Source organism: Marmota marmota, unplaced genomic scaffold (assembly GCF_001458135.2).
Source record: "Marmota marmota marmota unplaced genomic scaffold, marMar, whole genome shotgun sequence".
In the NCBI taxonomy this organism is placed as follows: Eukaryota; Metazoa; Chordata; class Mammalia; order Rodentia; family Sciuridae; genus Marmota; species Marmota marmota.
Genome location: NW_025999842.1, coordinates 54,239,952 through 54,256,577, shown reverse-complemented (window position 1 = coordinate 54,256,577; position 16,626 = coordinate 54,239,952). Strand labels below are relative to the sequence as shown.

Genomic DNA, 16,626 nt, shown 5'->3' with positions numbered 1-16,626 from the left:
ATGAGACATCTGCTATGTCTCATTCATAGGGTTCAGTTCCCTGTACGAGTATGCTTGACGGATCTCATTGTGCACCTGAAATCCAATAATGCACACTTCTGTGGACAAGGATGACGTCACCAGCTCTTTGTCATTAGAATAAGCACTCTGAATTATATTACCAATAATGGTGACAACATGTCATGATATCCATAATCCCTCATCAGCTTCACACCAATTTTGTGACCATCTCCTCTGAGTATGCAAGATGGTTATCTAGCTCTGAGGTAAAGTCCATACCACTGAATGATGTAAAGCTGAATGGTTAAGAGGAGGACCCAACACACATCCTTGGTCCCTTTAAAACTACATTCCTCCCAACCCATCTCCCCTTGCTCCCCCTCCCCAACACATAATGAAAAAATCCCTTTGTATTTCCCCCCCTCCCCGTTGCCTTTTGATGAACATTCCCTTGAGGAATCCTTTTCTGGTTCCATCATTATCTGTAGCCCTCACACTGAAGAAAGACTTTCTATCATAAACCCAGGACCACAGAAAGCCTCGTGGACAGGTTAATCCACATTTTGGACTGGGAAACAACCTTCAAAGCAGTGGCCATTAAATTTTTTACACACAGAATCATTAGGAAGGCTTCACCATTTTTCACATATTTTAAGTTCACATTTAGATTTTCTTCTTTATAGTTTTAATTGCAATGCTGTAATTATGGCCCTATGGGATTATTAAAATTTTTAAATTAAAACATATCACTCTATAAATGCATCTCATGAAATTTAAATACCACAGAAATTTGAAAATGACTTTCTTCCATCAAAAATAAATGAACAAACTCATCCTTATCAGCAAAAAGTACTGCATTATTCTCTTTCTCTTTGAATTCATATTTCCTTTTCACTTCCCCTAGAGAATTTTCTCTCAGTATGATTTTTCTTAATATTTTTTTAGTTGTAGATGAACACAATATATTTATTTATTTTTATGTGGTGCTGAGGATTGAACCCAGTGCCTCACACATGCGAAGCAGGTGCTCTATCACTGAGCTATAGCCTCAGTCCTCTCAATATATTTTAATGCTTGAAAGGCTTTTGTTAAATATCTCTTTTGATATTTCTCTGTAATAAAGTATATTTATAGTGATTTTTAGAAAATTTCCTATAAACCTAAGGCTTCAAAGTGTTTGATTATTCTTAATTTGAGCCATCATTATTAATGCACACAATTGATCCAAAGAACATTAACAATTATTATTTTTTAAATATTTACTGTTTTTAGTTTTATTTTTTTAGGTGGACACAATATCTTTATTTTTATATGGTGCTGAAGATTGAACCCAGTGCCCCACGCATGCAAGGAGAGCGCGTCACCACTTGAGCCACATCCCCAACCAACAATTACTTATTAAATGCTTATATAGTTAACATTGAAAATACATTTTTTTACAAATGCATTTTTAAAGAAATGGACAGAATTTATTTTTTCCTTCAATGAGTTCATATCTCCTACAAATGAGTACAAGCCAATAATAACTCATTATTAGTAGTATTAATAATTCATAAGACAGGACTTAGCATCAATTCCATATATTTTCCTTTTTCACTGCTATTGATGAAGAAACCTTGTTTATACATGCTTACATAAAATGAAGGAGGCATTGTCAAAAAATATTTTTGTCTATCATAGCTAATTAGATCCTCCTTTAATTTTGCTGAAAGCCAAGGAAAACTACCGAACATACTAAAAGATGTTCCCTGCTCTTATAATCATTCCCTTTCCTGACGTGGACTCTGTATTTTCATGGTTCTTTGCTGGTAGGATGGGATTGCTGCACCCCAGGACAATGCATCACAGAAGAACCTGGATGGTAACTTTGACAAGCAAGAGAGAGGGACAGTAAAGGTGAGATGGGAAGGGAAATGTGACAAAATCAGTTTGAAGCAAATCAGTCTTAAGAAGTGGTACTTGATGTGCACATATGAATTGCCACAATGAAGCCCACTATTCCATGTAATGAACATGCACCAATTCAAAGAAGGATCCAGATTAAAAAAAAAAAAAGTACTACTTATACTAGTGAGGTATCAAAAAAAAATTGACTCCCTAAAACTACTGACGCCTTCGTAGTTCTTAATCTTCTTGGATGCCCCGACAGAAACAGCTCTGAGACAGATGTGTTGTTGCCACACATTCTGTCCCTTTGCAAGTTTTACACACATTAACTTACACTCACTTTGATTCAGATATTATAGGAGACGTAGTGAATTTTTTAAAAAAGAAAGAAACATAATTCTTGTTTAATCCACTTGAAAATAGAGGAAATACTTAATAAACCATCCTGTTCTGAAAATATAGACACCATACTCAAAAAAGGCTGTAAATTCAATATTTTTATAACCTTAAAGAAAAAGTTGGATATATGCTTAATAGTAGGAAAGGTTCTAATTTAAATTATGCTATAGCCAGTTGATGGAAGTATATCTAATACTTTAATTTGAAGAACACACATTGGCATTACAAAACATTCTTTATATGGTCATGAGTAAATAAAAACAGGCATAAAACAAAGTTGTAAATAAAATTTCATATTAATTTGTAAAACTATATGTGCATGGAAAAAGATTTGTGAAAACCTATTAAACTCTTTTCACTGTTTATTCTAAAGTAGTGTTAATTATAAACAACTGCTTCGTTATCCTCCTGTGCTTCCCAGAGTTTTCACTATGGACATGTATTTCTCTCATGATGAGCAGGATAAAGTTGTAGCATAGATAAAGAAGGTGGGGAAATAGGTTTGCAGCTCAGGGCTGCTGCATGGGGCTGTACAGTTGCCACCAGCAAGATGGAATCCAGCCATGGATGCCAGTGAGAGTGAGAGTTTAAATCCACCCAATGTGGTTTAGGGCTACATCCCCAGAGTGGGCACCATTTTCTCATTTGCAGTGGAATATAGTATTCTTTGACCAAGCCCTCACCTAAATTTGAATCATGTTTCTTCTTAATCAACTTGATCTTCTTTACCAGTGAGATTAATGCAGTCAGATTTCTAAGGTGCTGACCTCATGAAATATTCTAGTTCAGGGGTGCAAAAAGTCGCCAGTGAGCCCACAAAGTGCTATAAACTAACAACATTATCTGGCCTTCAGGAAAACATGGTGGGCATTATTCACATCTGCTTATTATACAGTCTCCATCTCTTACCTCAGCAAATGGGGAGGGATCTTGACAATGGTGTCCACACCACCCAAGGTTTCTGCAAAAGGAAAATTTACACAGTTACAACTAGGTGTTTAAAGACTGAGAATCTATATTGTACATGAGTATCATTGTTCATTTCTCTTTTCCTTGGATATTCCTACTGTTAGAGTCTGTAAACAAGTCAAAATAACACCTGGCATTTTGCCAGGGGAATGTTAGAGTTGTAAACAAGTCTGGATGGTGCCTGGCAAAATGCCAGAGGGAGTGGTTTGAGAAGTAACAAAAGCGAGCCATTAAGTGTGGAGATTCCTGATTGGTTGACTGATGTATCTAGTTTATGCTAATTAGATAAGCTGTGTGGAATGTATAAATACTGCTCCTGTCCTGCAATAAACGGCTTCCACTCCTGCTGTATCAACGTACACAAGTTATTCGTCACCCCCCCTGATTATTCTGCTGCAGCCGGACTGCGGCAGATGGTGGCCCGTTACGGGGAGCCCCGGGACACTCGGGGGTAAGTGACGAAAAAAAGCTGCTCGTCCATAGATAGGACAGGAGCAAATCTGCTCATCCCTAGGCTGATAGGGCGAGAGGAAAAATGGTCATTTCAAAAAAATGGAAAAGATTGATACAGTATGCTTGTGTCTTGTTTTGTCTCAGTGTATTGTATTGTTTTTGTGATGAAAATATGGAAGGGGTGAGAAGTAAATTACTAAGGGAAGAAGGCACCCCAGTGGAACCAAGAATAGTTAGGGCATGTGTTGATAAGAGCCCAGGAACTCTAGTCAGAAAGAAAAAGAAAGTTCAGAAGAAGAAGGATTATCAGGAAAAAAGTTGCAGCAAAAGGCTATTACTAAATACTTTTCGTTACCGGAGGGTGCGTGAAGCGGAGAGGCGGCTGCCGAGTGTGCAAGCCGGTCACAGCGCAGCAAGGATTTTCCAAGAGGCGGCGGCGACTGGCCCTTCCCCGCCTCCTGGCCGGGGAGCTGGCTCTTCCACTGCCGCGAGCCCAAATCTAGACCTGACCTGGAGGCACAGTCTCGCAGGCTCTTGCTCCCTGTGCCCAGTAGCAGTTTGAGTCCGGGACACTCCCCAGGGCCATCTGGGGCTGCCCAGGCACTACAGCCAGCAGAAGACGCTACTGGTGTCCCTGATGTTTGGTCATTTTCAATGCCAATAACTAAGCTACAATGGTTCTCCCACACCTGGAAGCTGATGAGTAATGAGCACTATTAATGCTTATTTCAAATGCAAAAAAACCTTGAGATAATGTACTAAATTGTTCAGAAGGTTGTTTTCTTAGTAGAATGCTACAGGATTTTCTTTAGCCATCCAGAGTTCCTGCCTTCATCCCAGTGCTGGTGAAAACAAATGTAGAAGAATTTCCAGTGTTGCTGAGAACCGGACAAAACTTTGGCTGAGAAACGGACGAGACTTTGGAGCTGTTGCTGTTTCTGCTGCTACAGCTTAGGCTAGCTGCCTGCAGAACTTACCTGGACTGTGATTTAAGCTAGCTGCCTGCAGAACTTACCTGGACTATGATTTACCTGGACTGTGAGTTAATCTATTGAGACACTGCTTTACCTGGACTGAGACAACAAACTGTAATCTATAACAAATTGTAACTCGGTATCTTTGCTAACAGTGTCATTGCTGGTATAATTTTTCCAAGGGCTTCTTGCATGGAGCCATCAATTGGCTTGGTATTGTGGCATTTTGTATCCTCCCTTTCTGTTTGTAGCAGGTTATTTATGGTGTTTCTGTAAAAACCACTATGGTCGTTATTTAAATTAAACAAAAGGGGGAAATGTTAGAGTCTGTAAACAAGTCAAAATAACACCTGGCATTTTGCCAGGGGAATGTTAGAGTTGTAAACAAGTCTGGATGGTGCCTGGCAAAATGCCAGAGGGAGTGGTTTGAGAAGTAACAAAAGCGAGCCATTAAGTGTGGAGATTCCTGATTGGTTGACTGATGTATCTAGTTTATGCTAATTAGATAAGCTGTGTGGAATGTATAAATACTGCTCCTGTCCTGCAATAAACGGCTTCCACTCCTGCTGTATCAACGTACACAAGTTATTCGTCACCCCCCCGGTTATTTTGCTGCAGCCGGACTGCGGCACCTACAATTATAAATTAGTCAATTTTTAATTATCTGCATGCAAGTCTTCCTTATTTTAAAGTCCTGATAGCCCCCGAGGCTTCCCTGGACCTTGCCTCACCATGGTGGGGGGAGGGGGGGGAGGTTAAAATTCAGTACACATTTCCCTCTAGAGACAAAGAACGAATAGTTAACTTCCTAACTTGAACCAGAATTTCAACTTCATCTGCTTGCCACTGACCAAGATAGTATATCTTGCAATCAAAACAGAGAAACTAAAGCTGTTTCCTTGAGAATACCATTTCAATATCCTTTAATAATAACACATACTTGAGAAAGACTTTCAAGTTCACAAAGCACTTTGGGCAGCATCACATTATTCTCACACACACTTGTGACATGGTAAATTAAACCCTTTTAAAAATCCCACTGTAGTGAGGGACCCTGATTGGGAGACTCATCCCCAAATCTTATTAATCCAACCTGGATGTTTAATACTTTGTCATTGTTTGTGGATTATTAGACACTACTGCTGCCTCCTATGGTAGAGACCATGAACAGCTCATTATTCTCTTCCCCCAGAAACTGTTCTGTTTAATCCCTTCAATGTCTCCAGGCGACCAGTTCAAATTGTGTCAATTCTTCTCTTCTGTGCTTGGAGTCAACGAACTCCATCTGTTTGACCTATTTCCTTGGAGAAGGATAAATACTCTTCCCATGTTGCTAAGAGATCAGAGGGGAAAAGAGAGACCAAATGAACCCTTGAGACTCAGGACTAACAGGCCAAAGTATAAGAGGATCTAGGCCTGATTTAGCCAATGAAACAGTGGATTTGAGAAAGAAAACTAATCAGCAAAACAGGAGGATCGGTGGTGCCATGAGGCCAGGTAGGAGATGAAAGGACAAGAAAGCAAAACCCTGAGAAGCAGGACAAGAAAGCAAAGACCCGAAATGTAGCTCAAAGGCCACATGAGTAAGTAAGCATGGTCCAGCAGTTAGCACAACATGGACCACTGCCCCGGGGAAAGTTGATGCTGTTTTCTAAGGAGAGGGAATAACATGGAACCACCCTATCAACATGGTTCTCCCCTGCAGAGAGAGGGGTTGATAGCCAACTCAGAATGTGTAACAGTGCCCAGTTCTACAAATGCTGAGTTAGCCAGAAAAAAGGGAGAGGAGCAAAGGGCAGCCACATGGCAGCCATGATGAGCCCAAGTAGTCTCAGAGCCTTCTTCCAGGTATGTGGGGTAAGGGTAGAAGCCAAGGCAGAGAGCCCAGTGAGCAATAAGGGGAAGGCCTGCAGGTTGGCCTTCCATCACCCAGGACAGACAGAGTTTGGGGAGACAGCACCACAGATGCACCAATAGAGATGGCAGAAAACTAGCTTCTATTTCTGGCTCCACACCAGCCTGTGGCACTGTGATGAGGCAAGTCACTTGTCCTCTCCAAGCTTTAGTTCTCCCATCTCCAAAAGGAGGACAACACCACCTCATGGGATTCTTGTGAATAGCTATAGAAATAATGATGGCAGAGTGCCTGACTCTGTCCTTAGATGTCAGGGACAGTTTCTGTCTCCCTTCCTTGATTCACTGACTAAATACTGGGCCAGAGTAGGGACCCAACAGTGAGGAATAATATGGTGGAGGGATTTGTGGAGTAAACATTTTGGTTTCGAACTGGGTTAATTGCCGTGAAGGAAAATACAGGGAATTAGGGAAAGGTGGGATGGGATTATGGACGTGGAGCCAGGACTTTCTGCAGGGAGTGGCGAGACTGAAAAAAATGACTACAAATTGGGTGAGGTGGGGGCATTTTCAGGCAGAGGGAATAATAAATTCAAATTATATCAAGGTTTAAAAACAAAACAAGAAAATACACTGAGAATCCCCAACCACCAGCTGGAGCTGCTACTCTGACCAAGCTGCCGTCTTGTCTTACCTGGATGACTCCTCCGCCTCCTTCCTGGGCTGCCTCCCTGCACTTACAGTCTCAGGAGCCTGAGAGATCTGTCAACACTCAACTGGAGACATTTCCTTCTTCCACATCAGATGACCCACATGCCATTTAAATAAAAGTCACACAAGGCCCTCGGCAATCTGGCCTCTCACCTCCTCCTTTTCTCCTGTTCAGTTGCTCCAGCCACCTGGCCTCTCTGCTCCTTCCGGAAGCCACCTCACAGCCTCTCTTTCTGTAAGGTGTTCTCGAGATGCCCGATTTAAGTGACAACTCCCTTTACCCTCCAAGCACCTCCCATCTCCCTCTACTGCTTTATGGTTTCCTTTAGGTCGTATCACTATCTGAGCTGTTTATGTTTTTATTTCTCTTGATGACTGGCTGTCATCCCTCCAAGAGTCTGCAAACTCCCTGAAGGCAGGACAGGATCTTTTGGCCTATTTTGCTCACTGAGGCATCAGCACCTAGAATAGCAGCAGGCACATAGGAGGCGCTCATTAAATACTTGCTGAATTAATGAGCTGAGAAGAAGCAGCACAGTGTATGCGTGTTACTGAAAGAAGGTCAGTGTGTTAGAGTGTAAGGAGGAGAATGGTGCAGGTAGAAAGGAGACCATGCAGGCCTTGACTGACACATTAAGGACTTAGGATTTTATCCTAATGGGTAGCCAGTCAGAATTTTCACATGGCATGTCATGATAGAACGGAGGTTTCTAAGGTAGATAGTGTTTGGAAAATAGCCTGAAAAAGACTAGGGTAGAGGAGGAAGAACAGTTAAGAGACTGGATCTTGACAGATCTCTCAGGCTCCTGAGATTGTAAGTGCAGGGAGGCAGCCCAGGAAGGAGGCGGAGGAGTCATCCAGGTGAGACAAGATGGCAGCTTGGTCAGAGTAGCAGCTCCAGCTGGTGGTTGGGATTCTCAGTGTATTTTCTTGTTTTATTTTTAAACCTTGATATAATTTGAAGGAAGGCAAGGAAGGAAAGCAGTTTGGATTGGAGAGCTAGAATAGAGGTAAAGAGCTAGAAATAGTGTAGATGGGCTTGGGGTGTAGTTAGGAGCTAAAAATGAGCAGGTGTGATGGCAAATGTGTTGGTCAGCTTTGTATCACGGTGACCAAAACACCTGACAAGAATAACTTAAAGGAAGGAAAGATTATTTTGGCTCACAGGTTTAGCAGTTTAGTCCATGGTTGGCCCCTCTCTCCCATGATGGTTTAAAAGGGGGAGGGCCCCTCTCTCCCATGATGGCCTAGGTGGGGGAGAGGCTCTCTCTCCATTGCTCTATGCCCACAGTGAGACAGAATATCATGGCACAAGGGTGTGGAGGAGGAGTACAGTTCCTTTCATGGTAGCCAGGAAGCAGAGAGAGAAGAGGGGAAGAGAAAAGGGCTGCAGGGGAAAATAGCCCTTCCAGGGCACACCCCCAGTGACCCCCTCCTTCTGTCACAGCCCACCTGCCTATAGTTACTACCCAGCCCTTTCAAACCAGGATGAACTGATTAGGTTGCTGTCCTCAAAACCCAATCATTTTACGTCTGAGTATTCCCACAGTAATACAGGAGTTTTGGGAGGACACCTCATATCTAAACTGTAATAGCAAGGTACAAAAATGGATCAAGGATGATTTTAAGTTTTAGGTTTAAGCAACTGGGCAGGCAGTTAGGAGAATCAGGAATAAATGGGATTTGGGGAGGGGGTGGGAGTGGGGAAGAGCACATGCCCCTTTGAACTTTGTTAAGCTCAAGTGCCTTTGGCCACTCAAGTAGAGATGTTGAGTAGGTGGCTGCGCTGGGGCCGGATGTCAAAGCACAGGTGTGCACTAATTGTAGAAGTGCAGGCTTCATATTCTCAGAGACTGGGCCAAAGCCATGGGCATGGAAGTGTTCGACCAGTGGAGATAGCAGCTCGAGGCTGTAATAATCTGGGTAACCTCAGGTAATGTGAGCACCCAGCAGCATCCAATCTTATTAATGAGGGGAAAGGCTGACCAGAGCAAGACCAAGGGTGAGTAGAAAGTGAGGCACCTGTTAAGGAGTCTGTCTGTGAGGGTAATAGAACCTGTGGTGGGAAGGAAAAGGAGGTGGGTAGGTGGATGGAAGTGGTTGGATAGATGATCCTCCTTCTCCTAGCTGGGGTTCCTGCCTCTAATTTTCTCTCCCCTCTCCTTTATTTTCCAAATTCATTCCACATAAGTCTCCTGATACCTGTAAAATACTAGAAGTACTTCTAAAACAAGGGCATAGTCCCTTCCAGAAACAACTCTCTACCATTCTATTCCTCCACTATGTCCCAGTGCATAGGCCTCTAGAACTGCAGGTTCCTGAAGGAAAAAACCATTCTCTGAGGCTCTGCCGGAGCTCACTCCCAACCTACTCATTCTTTGCAACTCGCTGGTTAGGCCATTCCCCACTGACAAGAGAGAATCCAGATGGCACTAAATAAAGAGGTGCTGCACACATATCCCTTGCTACTTATTCCACAACCGTTAAGAACATTGATTTTCAGAGAAGTGTTATGACAAAGTAGAAGAAAATGCTCAAGTTAAAAATGCATTAAAGAAAAAAATAACAAAGAAAATGCTGGAGTTGAAAAACAAATGACAATTCACTAGCTGTGTCCTGACCCTTTGCAAAAGGGAAAGCTCTTAAACTGTCTACAGCATTATCTCTGGGTGCTGAGAATACAGGTGATTTTTATTTTTTCTTTATATTATTCTAATATTTTCCAATATTCTGAAATGAACACATAGAGCTCTCATAAATAAATAAAGATGAATACCACTGAAGTCCAAACTCGTCACTAAAGAATTTTTTGAACATCTGCCTCTCATGCAGTACATGCAGAAGCCACCAGGAAAGCAGAAGCAACAGTGCTGGTGCCCAGAGTTGGCTGCCCCATGGACGTGTTGGCCTGACTGACCAGCATCCACTCTCCCGCCTCTGAGCAGCACTCTAATTTTGCTTTGAGGAAACCGTCTTTCGCTGACCCTGGATTTCAGTCAGACTCACGGCGTGGGTTTAGCCAGTCAGCCACTGCATTCCTTGGCTGGAGGACTACCTGTGACCCATCAGGACAAGGGGAGAATAAGAAAACGCTAAGGACCAGGCAGGAGTGACTGGAAGAGGCCCTCCATCTTGAGATGGCCTACGTGGGGGAGGGCCCCTCTGTCTCATGATGTTCTAGGTAGGGGAGGGCCTGTCTGTCTCATGATGGCCTTGGTAAGGGAGCATCTTTCTCTCCCAAGATGGCCTAGGTAGGAGAGGACCTCTCTCTCCCATGATGGTCTAGGTGAGGGAGGGAGCTCCATCATCTCCCACAATGGCCTAAGTGGATGATGACCCTTTTTCATGAGATGATCTAAGCGTGGTGACTCATGAGCACAATAGTGGATATCCATGCAGAGCATGTTGATCAATCCATAAAGAGCAAGACAAAACCTTGAGAATTTCTGAATCAAACTGAACCCACAGCTGTTCTTCTGTTCTTTAATGGATGGAACAAGTAAACTGTGTTTAGCTTAAATTGACTTTAACTTGTTTGATTTCTTGCACGCAGCATATTTCTCAATTCTTCTTCCCTAACAGAGTATTTGTACGTACACCAACTCTATGATCCAAAGTCGTAACTGTTCTCTAAGAGAATTGTGAGGGCAGGACTCTGAACCCAGCAGAGTCCATCCATCCACTGAGGAGCACAGGAAATTCTTTGTGTGTGAGCTGGGCCTTGGAGAGTCAGGGAAGGGAATTCTTGGCAGAAGGACTAGCATAGGCAAAGGTAGAGAAGTATGTTTTGCAGCGTGTCCAACAAATGCCGCTGCTGACTGCCCCTGGGTCCTTGAGCTCTTGGCAAGGGAATGATTAAAAGGGGACTCTGGGGATAGATTCTGAAATGCATTCTAAGATGTTTACATGTGAATCTATAAAGAAATCATGGGGTTGAGTAGTGATGAGCATTTTGTGGTGGAAACATTGATGGGGCAACAGAAAGGGACTGGAGTGGGAAACCATCTCCCTTGCCTTTGTTTACGCTGCATTCTCCCTGCACCGGCCCTTCTAACTAACTCTTTCCAGGAAGCATTTCATTCATCCTTATATCTCATGCTCATACAGTAGAGGTCTCAATAATGTTTGCTAAATAAATAAGCGAGGAAAAAAGAACAGCCTACCTATTCTTCAAGTGAAACCTACTTCAAAAGCCCTCCAGCTCACATCAATCCCCCTCACATCCTGACCTTATATTCATCCCCCCTTCTTTGGCCTGCTTTCCCGATTTGCTCATTCCAAGGTACATATGAGTGCTCTGCACTGTTACTTAACTATTTCATGCAATTCCCTGTTCTGTTGTTTATTTCAGAAAAATCACTGAGAAAGGAACTATGTCTACCCTTACAGTCAGGCTGGATTTGGGGTTGACACAGAAATATACCTGTCTTAGCTCTAGGCTTCATCTGTGACTTTTAGGGCCTAAGTGCTACAACATTGTAATTTAACTTAGCAAGATGTTGAGCATCAAATGTCAAACTTATTAAACATACTAGATCACTCTCTTTACCTTGTTTATCTAAATCTGCTTAATTTATAGCAAAATAATAATGAATACTAGGAATGACATGTTTAGTGCACAGTCAGGCCCTGCTTTATTATGTTACCCAGCCATCTGTGACCCTTCATTAGAGGCATTTGGGAATCTAGCTCTGAATCACTGCTGAATGACAATAGCAATGCAAAAAATAGTCCTGTGGCTTTAAGAGCCTTGCTGCTCTCAGATATTGAATCCATTTTTCTTTAATGGTAAACTACAATGGTCAAGTGCTGGCTCTATGTACAAGATAAACTTCCTAGACAATACTCCAGACAATTCTGTGACGATATGCACAGGTTAAGCAAAAACTGATGCTGCTGTGATTGTACACACACCCAAACATAATGTGAATTAAGACCTTCTAAACACTAACAGAGTGCCCTGAAATGCTATCAGAATTCTACGTTTAGTGGAAAGGCTGATGGCACTTCTCTTTTCTCTTTTTGGTCTATCACATAACACAGTGTCATGACAAGCATGGACTGTCTCTTGATTCCCAAGGAAAGGGATTCTATTTTTTAATATAGTGGTTACTGAAGCATCACATACAAGCATGGGCAAGGCAAGGCGAGGGGCCCACAGAGCTGTTCTTGGTTTCTTCTCAGGCTTTTCTATTTAAGAAGCATCAGTATCACTCAAATTATGCTCCTGATCTCTATTACCATTCTGATTACCCAAATTCTTGACAACTGGTATGTCATTCCGTTTCTTTCTGCTGCTGAGTTCTGCAACCAGAGATGGAAAACGCCAATTTGCTACCTGGAACTTATTTCAATGCTAGCACAGCTAACAAATCTAAAATCCCACCTGTCTGAAAGGCAGATCACAACAGAATTGCAGAGGTAACGGCAATTCTTCCCATATGTAATTTTCCATCCACCATAACCACGAAAGCTAATACTTAGCAAGCTGGCGTCTCTCAGGAAAAGCAAATTAAAGCTTAATCTTTCCTTCCTGGTTCCACACGCCAATGTTTGAGATCTGGGTTGTTGGTTTAACTTCCCTCTTCCCTACAGGCGCTTCGAAATCAGGGCCTTACATTCGCACCGGCTTGGGGTCCTAACTCTCGGCAAGGGGTGACAGTTGTCCAGGGTGCTGGGGACCCGGGAAGGACAGCGGCTCCCGGTTAAGGTTTGGGAGAAGATAAAGACTAGATGGGAGGCAGCTGGGATGCCCACGCCCGAGCCAAGCTTCTCCTATCCCACATCATTCCACCGAGGCAACTCTCGCTATTGCGCGACAAGCATCCATAACCCACGCACGGCGAACAGCCCCGCAAGCCCAGGGGCCCTTTGGGCAGTGCCAGCGCGGCCCTCCCGCGGCGGGAGCAGGTGCCGGGCGCCCCTCCCCCTCCCGCGGCTCGGCGCGCTTACCCAGGGCCCAAGTGCAGCTCTCCTTGATGGCTTTGTACTTGCTCCCGGACGCTTCCCTCTGCAGCTTCCTCAGGATCTCTTCCATCTTGACCTTCCCGGGGCCGGGCCGCCGACAGGGAGAGAGCGTTGGCCAGCCGGGCCGGGGACGCAGCCGCCGCTGCCTGGTCCTGGGCGCCTAGGCGGCCACTGCGCTCGTCCCCAGCCCGCTGATGAATCACGCCCGCTCCATGCCGCGGGCCACGTCAGTCCCACCGCCCCGCCCCGGCGCCCCGCCCGCCCGCCAGGGTCAGGTGCGCTCGGCTCCGCGCCGCGGCGGTGGTGGCGGTGGTGGCGATGGTGGCGGCTGCGGCGGGCCGGGGCCGGAGGCTGGAGGCCGCGGCCGCTGACCCTGCGGTGTAGGCGGGCAGGGACACCGAGGCTTCGCGGAAAGGTGGAGGCGGACGTCCGGAGCTGGCTCGCCCGCCGGGCGGGAGCCGGGCTCAGCCCCTGGGAGCTCCTAGTCGGCTGCGGGCAGCAGACAGGGAGGGGCCTCGGTCCTGGCCTCCCCCACGCGCCGACGGCTGCTTTGGGCAGAGCTGGGGTGGCCCAGCCCCGACCCCTGACTCCGCAACGCGGTGCAGGCGCCGAGCCTGCTGCATCCCTGAGTCCTCACCAGAAAATATGTGCATTCACTCAGTGGTGAACAGCCCTCTGGGCCACTACCTGTGTCACGCTGGGGGATGCCACCGTGAACAGGCTGTGTGCTCCTGCCTCAGGGAGCATAGGGCCAAGACGTGAGCGGCTGTGTGTGGTGTTACAGTCTAATGCCCAGTGTGTGGACATGAAACTAGGCCCAGGGAGGCAGGTGACTTCCAGCCAACAAGAGCTGCACCCAAACACGTCCTGAATGCAAAGGCCTTTTAAAAATTTCTTTCCTCCTCTTCCCTACCACTCTTGCACTGAAATTTTTTCCTCTGAGAAAGGGGGTGCACCAGCACCTTTTCATTGAAGCCATTTAGCTTGAATGAGTCAGGGCCTCAAATTTTGAAAGTACCCTGTGTAATTCTTCTTTATCCATTTATCTGTTGAAGGGCACTTAGGTTGATTCCACAGTTTAGCCATTGTGAATTGAACTGCTACAAACATTGATGTGGCCTCGTCACTGTAGGATGCTGATTTTTAAGTTCTTCCAGTATATATGAAGAGTGGTGGTTCCATTCCAAGTTTTCCATACTGCTTTCCAGAGTGGTTGCACCAATTTGCAGTCCCACCAGCAATGTATGAGTGTACCTTTCCCCCTCCTCCTCACCACCATTTATTGTTACTTGTATTCTTGATAATTGCCATTCTGACTGGAGTGAGAGATGATTTTCCTTAGAAATGTAACTGTAGTGGGGGCTGGAGTTGTAGCTCAGCGGTAGAGCACTTGCCTCCTACATGTGAGGCACTGGGTTGGAGTCTCAGCACCACATATAAATGAGCAAATAAAGTAAAGGTCCATCAACTACTAAAAAAGTTTTTTTTTTTTTTTTAAAAAAAGAAAGAAATGTAACTGTAGTGGTAGTGAGGATGATGGACTGCAGAGAAGAGGTAGACTAGCACCTGGGAGAACAGAAGGAACGTTTGCAGCAATCTAGGGAAAAAAAAAAAGACCTTTTATAAGGGGGAAGAAAATATAAGAGACATTTAGGGCATAGAAGCAATAGATAGCATTTAATGGAGGAGTGGTGGTAGCATAAGAGACAATTTCCAGTTTCCTTGTGTAGGACATTGGGGCCACAGTTGCCTCATTCTCTAGTTAAAGAAGAGAGAAGGAAAAGAAGAGTTTGGAATGGAGGAGTTATTGAGTTCAGTTTTAAACATAGTCAGGTTGAAATGAAAATGAGATACCTCTGGGGTATCTCATTTTACTTATGGATAGGAACTCAGGATGGGGGTCTATGATGGAAAGGAGGAATTTAAAGTCATTAAGCATATAGCATTGTTGATGCCTAGGGTTTGGTTGCTGTGAGTAGGAGGACCCTAGCCGTCAAATGACGGGCAGAGGAGTAAATACCTGAGGAGGCTAGAAGGAAGTCAGAAATCCAAGGACTGGGAGGGTAGCCAGGGAAAGGAGTGCCAAAGTGCCAAAGCAGGGTATCCAGCAGGCAGGGGATACTGTAAGTCCTGGGAACTGAGGAGGCAAAACTTGCGAATTCACAGTTCCCCCAAATCCCTCTAACTATCACCCACACAGCCAATGAAGCCATCATTTGAAGAAAGGTTTGCAGTGAAAAAAATAAATAAATAGAAAGTCAAACACTATAGCACATAGTATATTAATGTTAAATCACATTTTGGGGGACTGGGGTGTGGCTCAGTGGTAGAGCTCTTGCCTAGGATGTGTGAGGTACTGGGTTCGATTCTCAGCACTGCATATAAATAAGTAAGATAAAGGTCCATTGACAACTAAAAAAATTTTTTAAAAATTGCATATTAACTATTCAGAAAAACACATCCATCACAACTATATCATATATCAAAATACATTACAAATCTATTAAAAAGTTAGATTTAAATGCTAAGCCACAAAAGGTTTAGAAGAAAATGTAAGTGAATACACTTATCTTAGTGCATTAAGATTTCTATCAAACCAGCTAGGGCAGAAACTGAAGAGGGTTGGGGCGGGGAGCAGGGAAGGGGTATGGAGGAAAAGGGAGAGAAAAGAAAAAAGAAATTTCAATAGATTTGGCAAGTTAAAGACTTTAAGCCAAAAGTTTCATACAAAATTAATAAACAAATTAAAGGAAGAAAGAGGAAAATTCTTTTAATTTTATATAGACTTACATTTTTGAGTCCATTTAAAATTATTTATTATTTTTATAATTAAAATCACAAGTTTACTTAACCTACAAACCAGGAAATATTTATGATAATGTCAGAGATAAAGGTTTAAATAGCTTTTCTAAACTGCTAGTTAAAAAAAAATAAATGCCTAACACCATGCTAATGTCTGTAATCCCAGTGGTTTAGGAGGCTGAGGCAGGAGGACTGCAAGTTTAAAACCAGCCTCAGCAACTTAGCAAGGCCCTGTCACAAAATAAAATATATATAAAAAAGGCTGGGATGTGACTCAGTGATTAAGTACCCCTGGGTTCAATCTCTGACTTTAAAAAAAAAAAAAGGAAGAAAGGAAAAAAAATCAATGAAGAAATAAAATGATTAACCTACCAAAAAAAAAAAAAAAAAACTGTACAAGCAGCTGCTTCTCAAAAGAACACCAACTTAAAAAAATTTTTTTTAGTTGTAGATGGACACACAATGTCTTTATTTATTTTTATGTGGTGCAGAGGATCAAACCCAGTGCCTCATACATGTGAGGCAAGTGCTTTACCACTGAACTAGAGCCCCAGCCCCAAGAGCACAAATTTTTAAGTAAGCTGCTATTTTTATTAGTCAATTTGAGTAT

At 43.7% G+C, this 16,626-nt stretch overlaps 1 protein-coding gene across 2 annotated transcripts in view; it reads right to left on the bottom strand.

The window, feature by feature from the left end:
• Arfgef3 (ARFGEF family member 3) overlaps positions 1 to 13,898 on the bottom strand; it is a 167,730-nt gene extending 153,832 nt beyond the window's left edge. Inside the window, exons 1-2 of one of the 2 annotated variants that reach the window (XM_048798842.1) lie at positions 13,200 to 13,898; positions 3,196 to 3,247 (exon numbers count right to left, since the gene is read on the bottom strand). In XM_048798842.1, the coding sequence (XP_048654799.1) occupies positions 3,196 to 3,247; positions 13,200 to 13,284 (137 nt within the window). In that variant the 5' untranslated portion in view covers positions 13,285 to 13,898. The remainder of the gene's footprint in view (positions 1 to 3,195; positions 3,248 to 13,199) is intronic. The other variant, XM_015501659.2, reaches the window with a different exon arrangement.
• Positions 13,899 to 16,626: the final 2,728 nt, after the last annotated feature.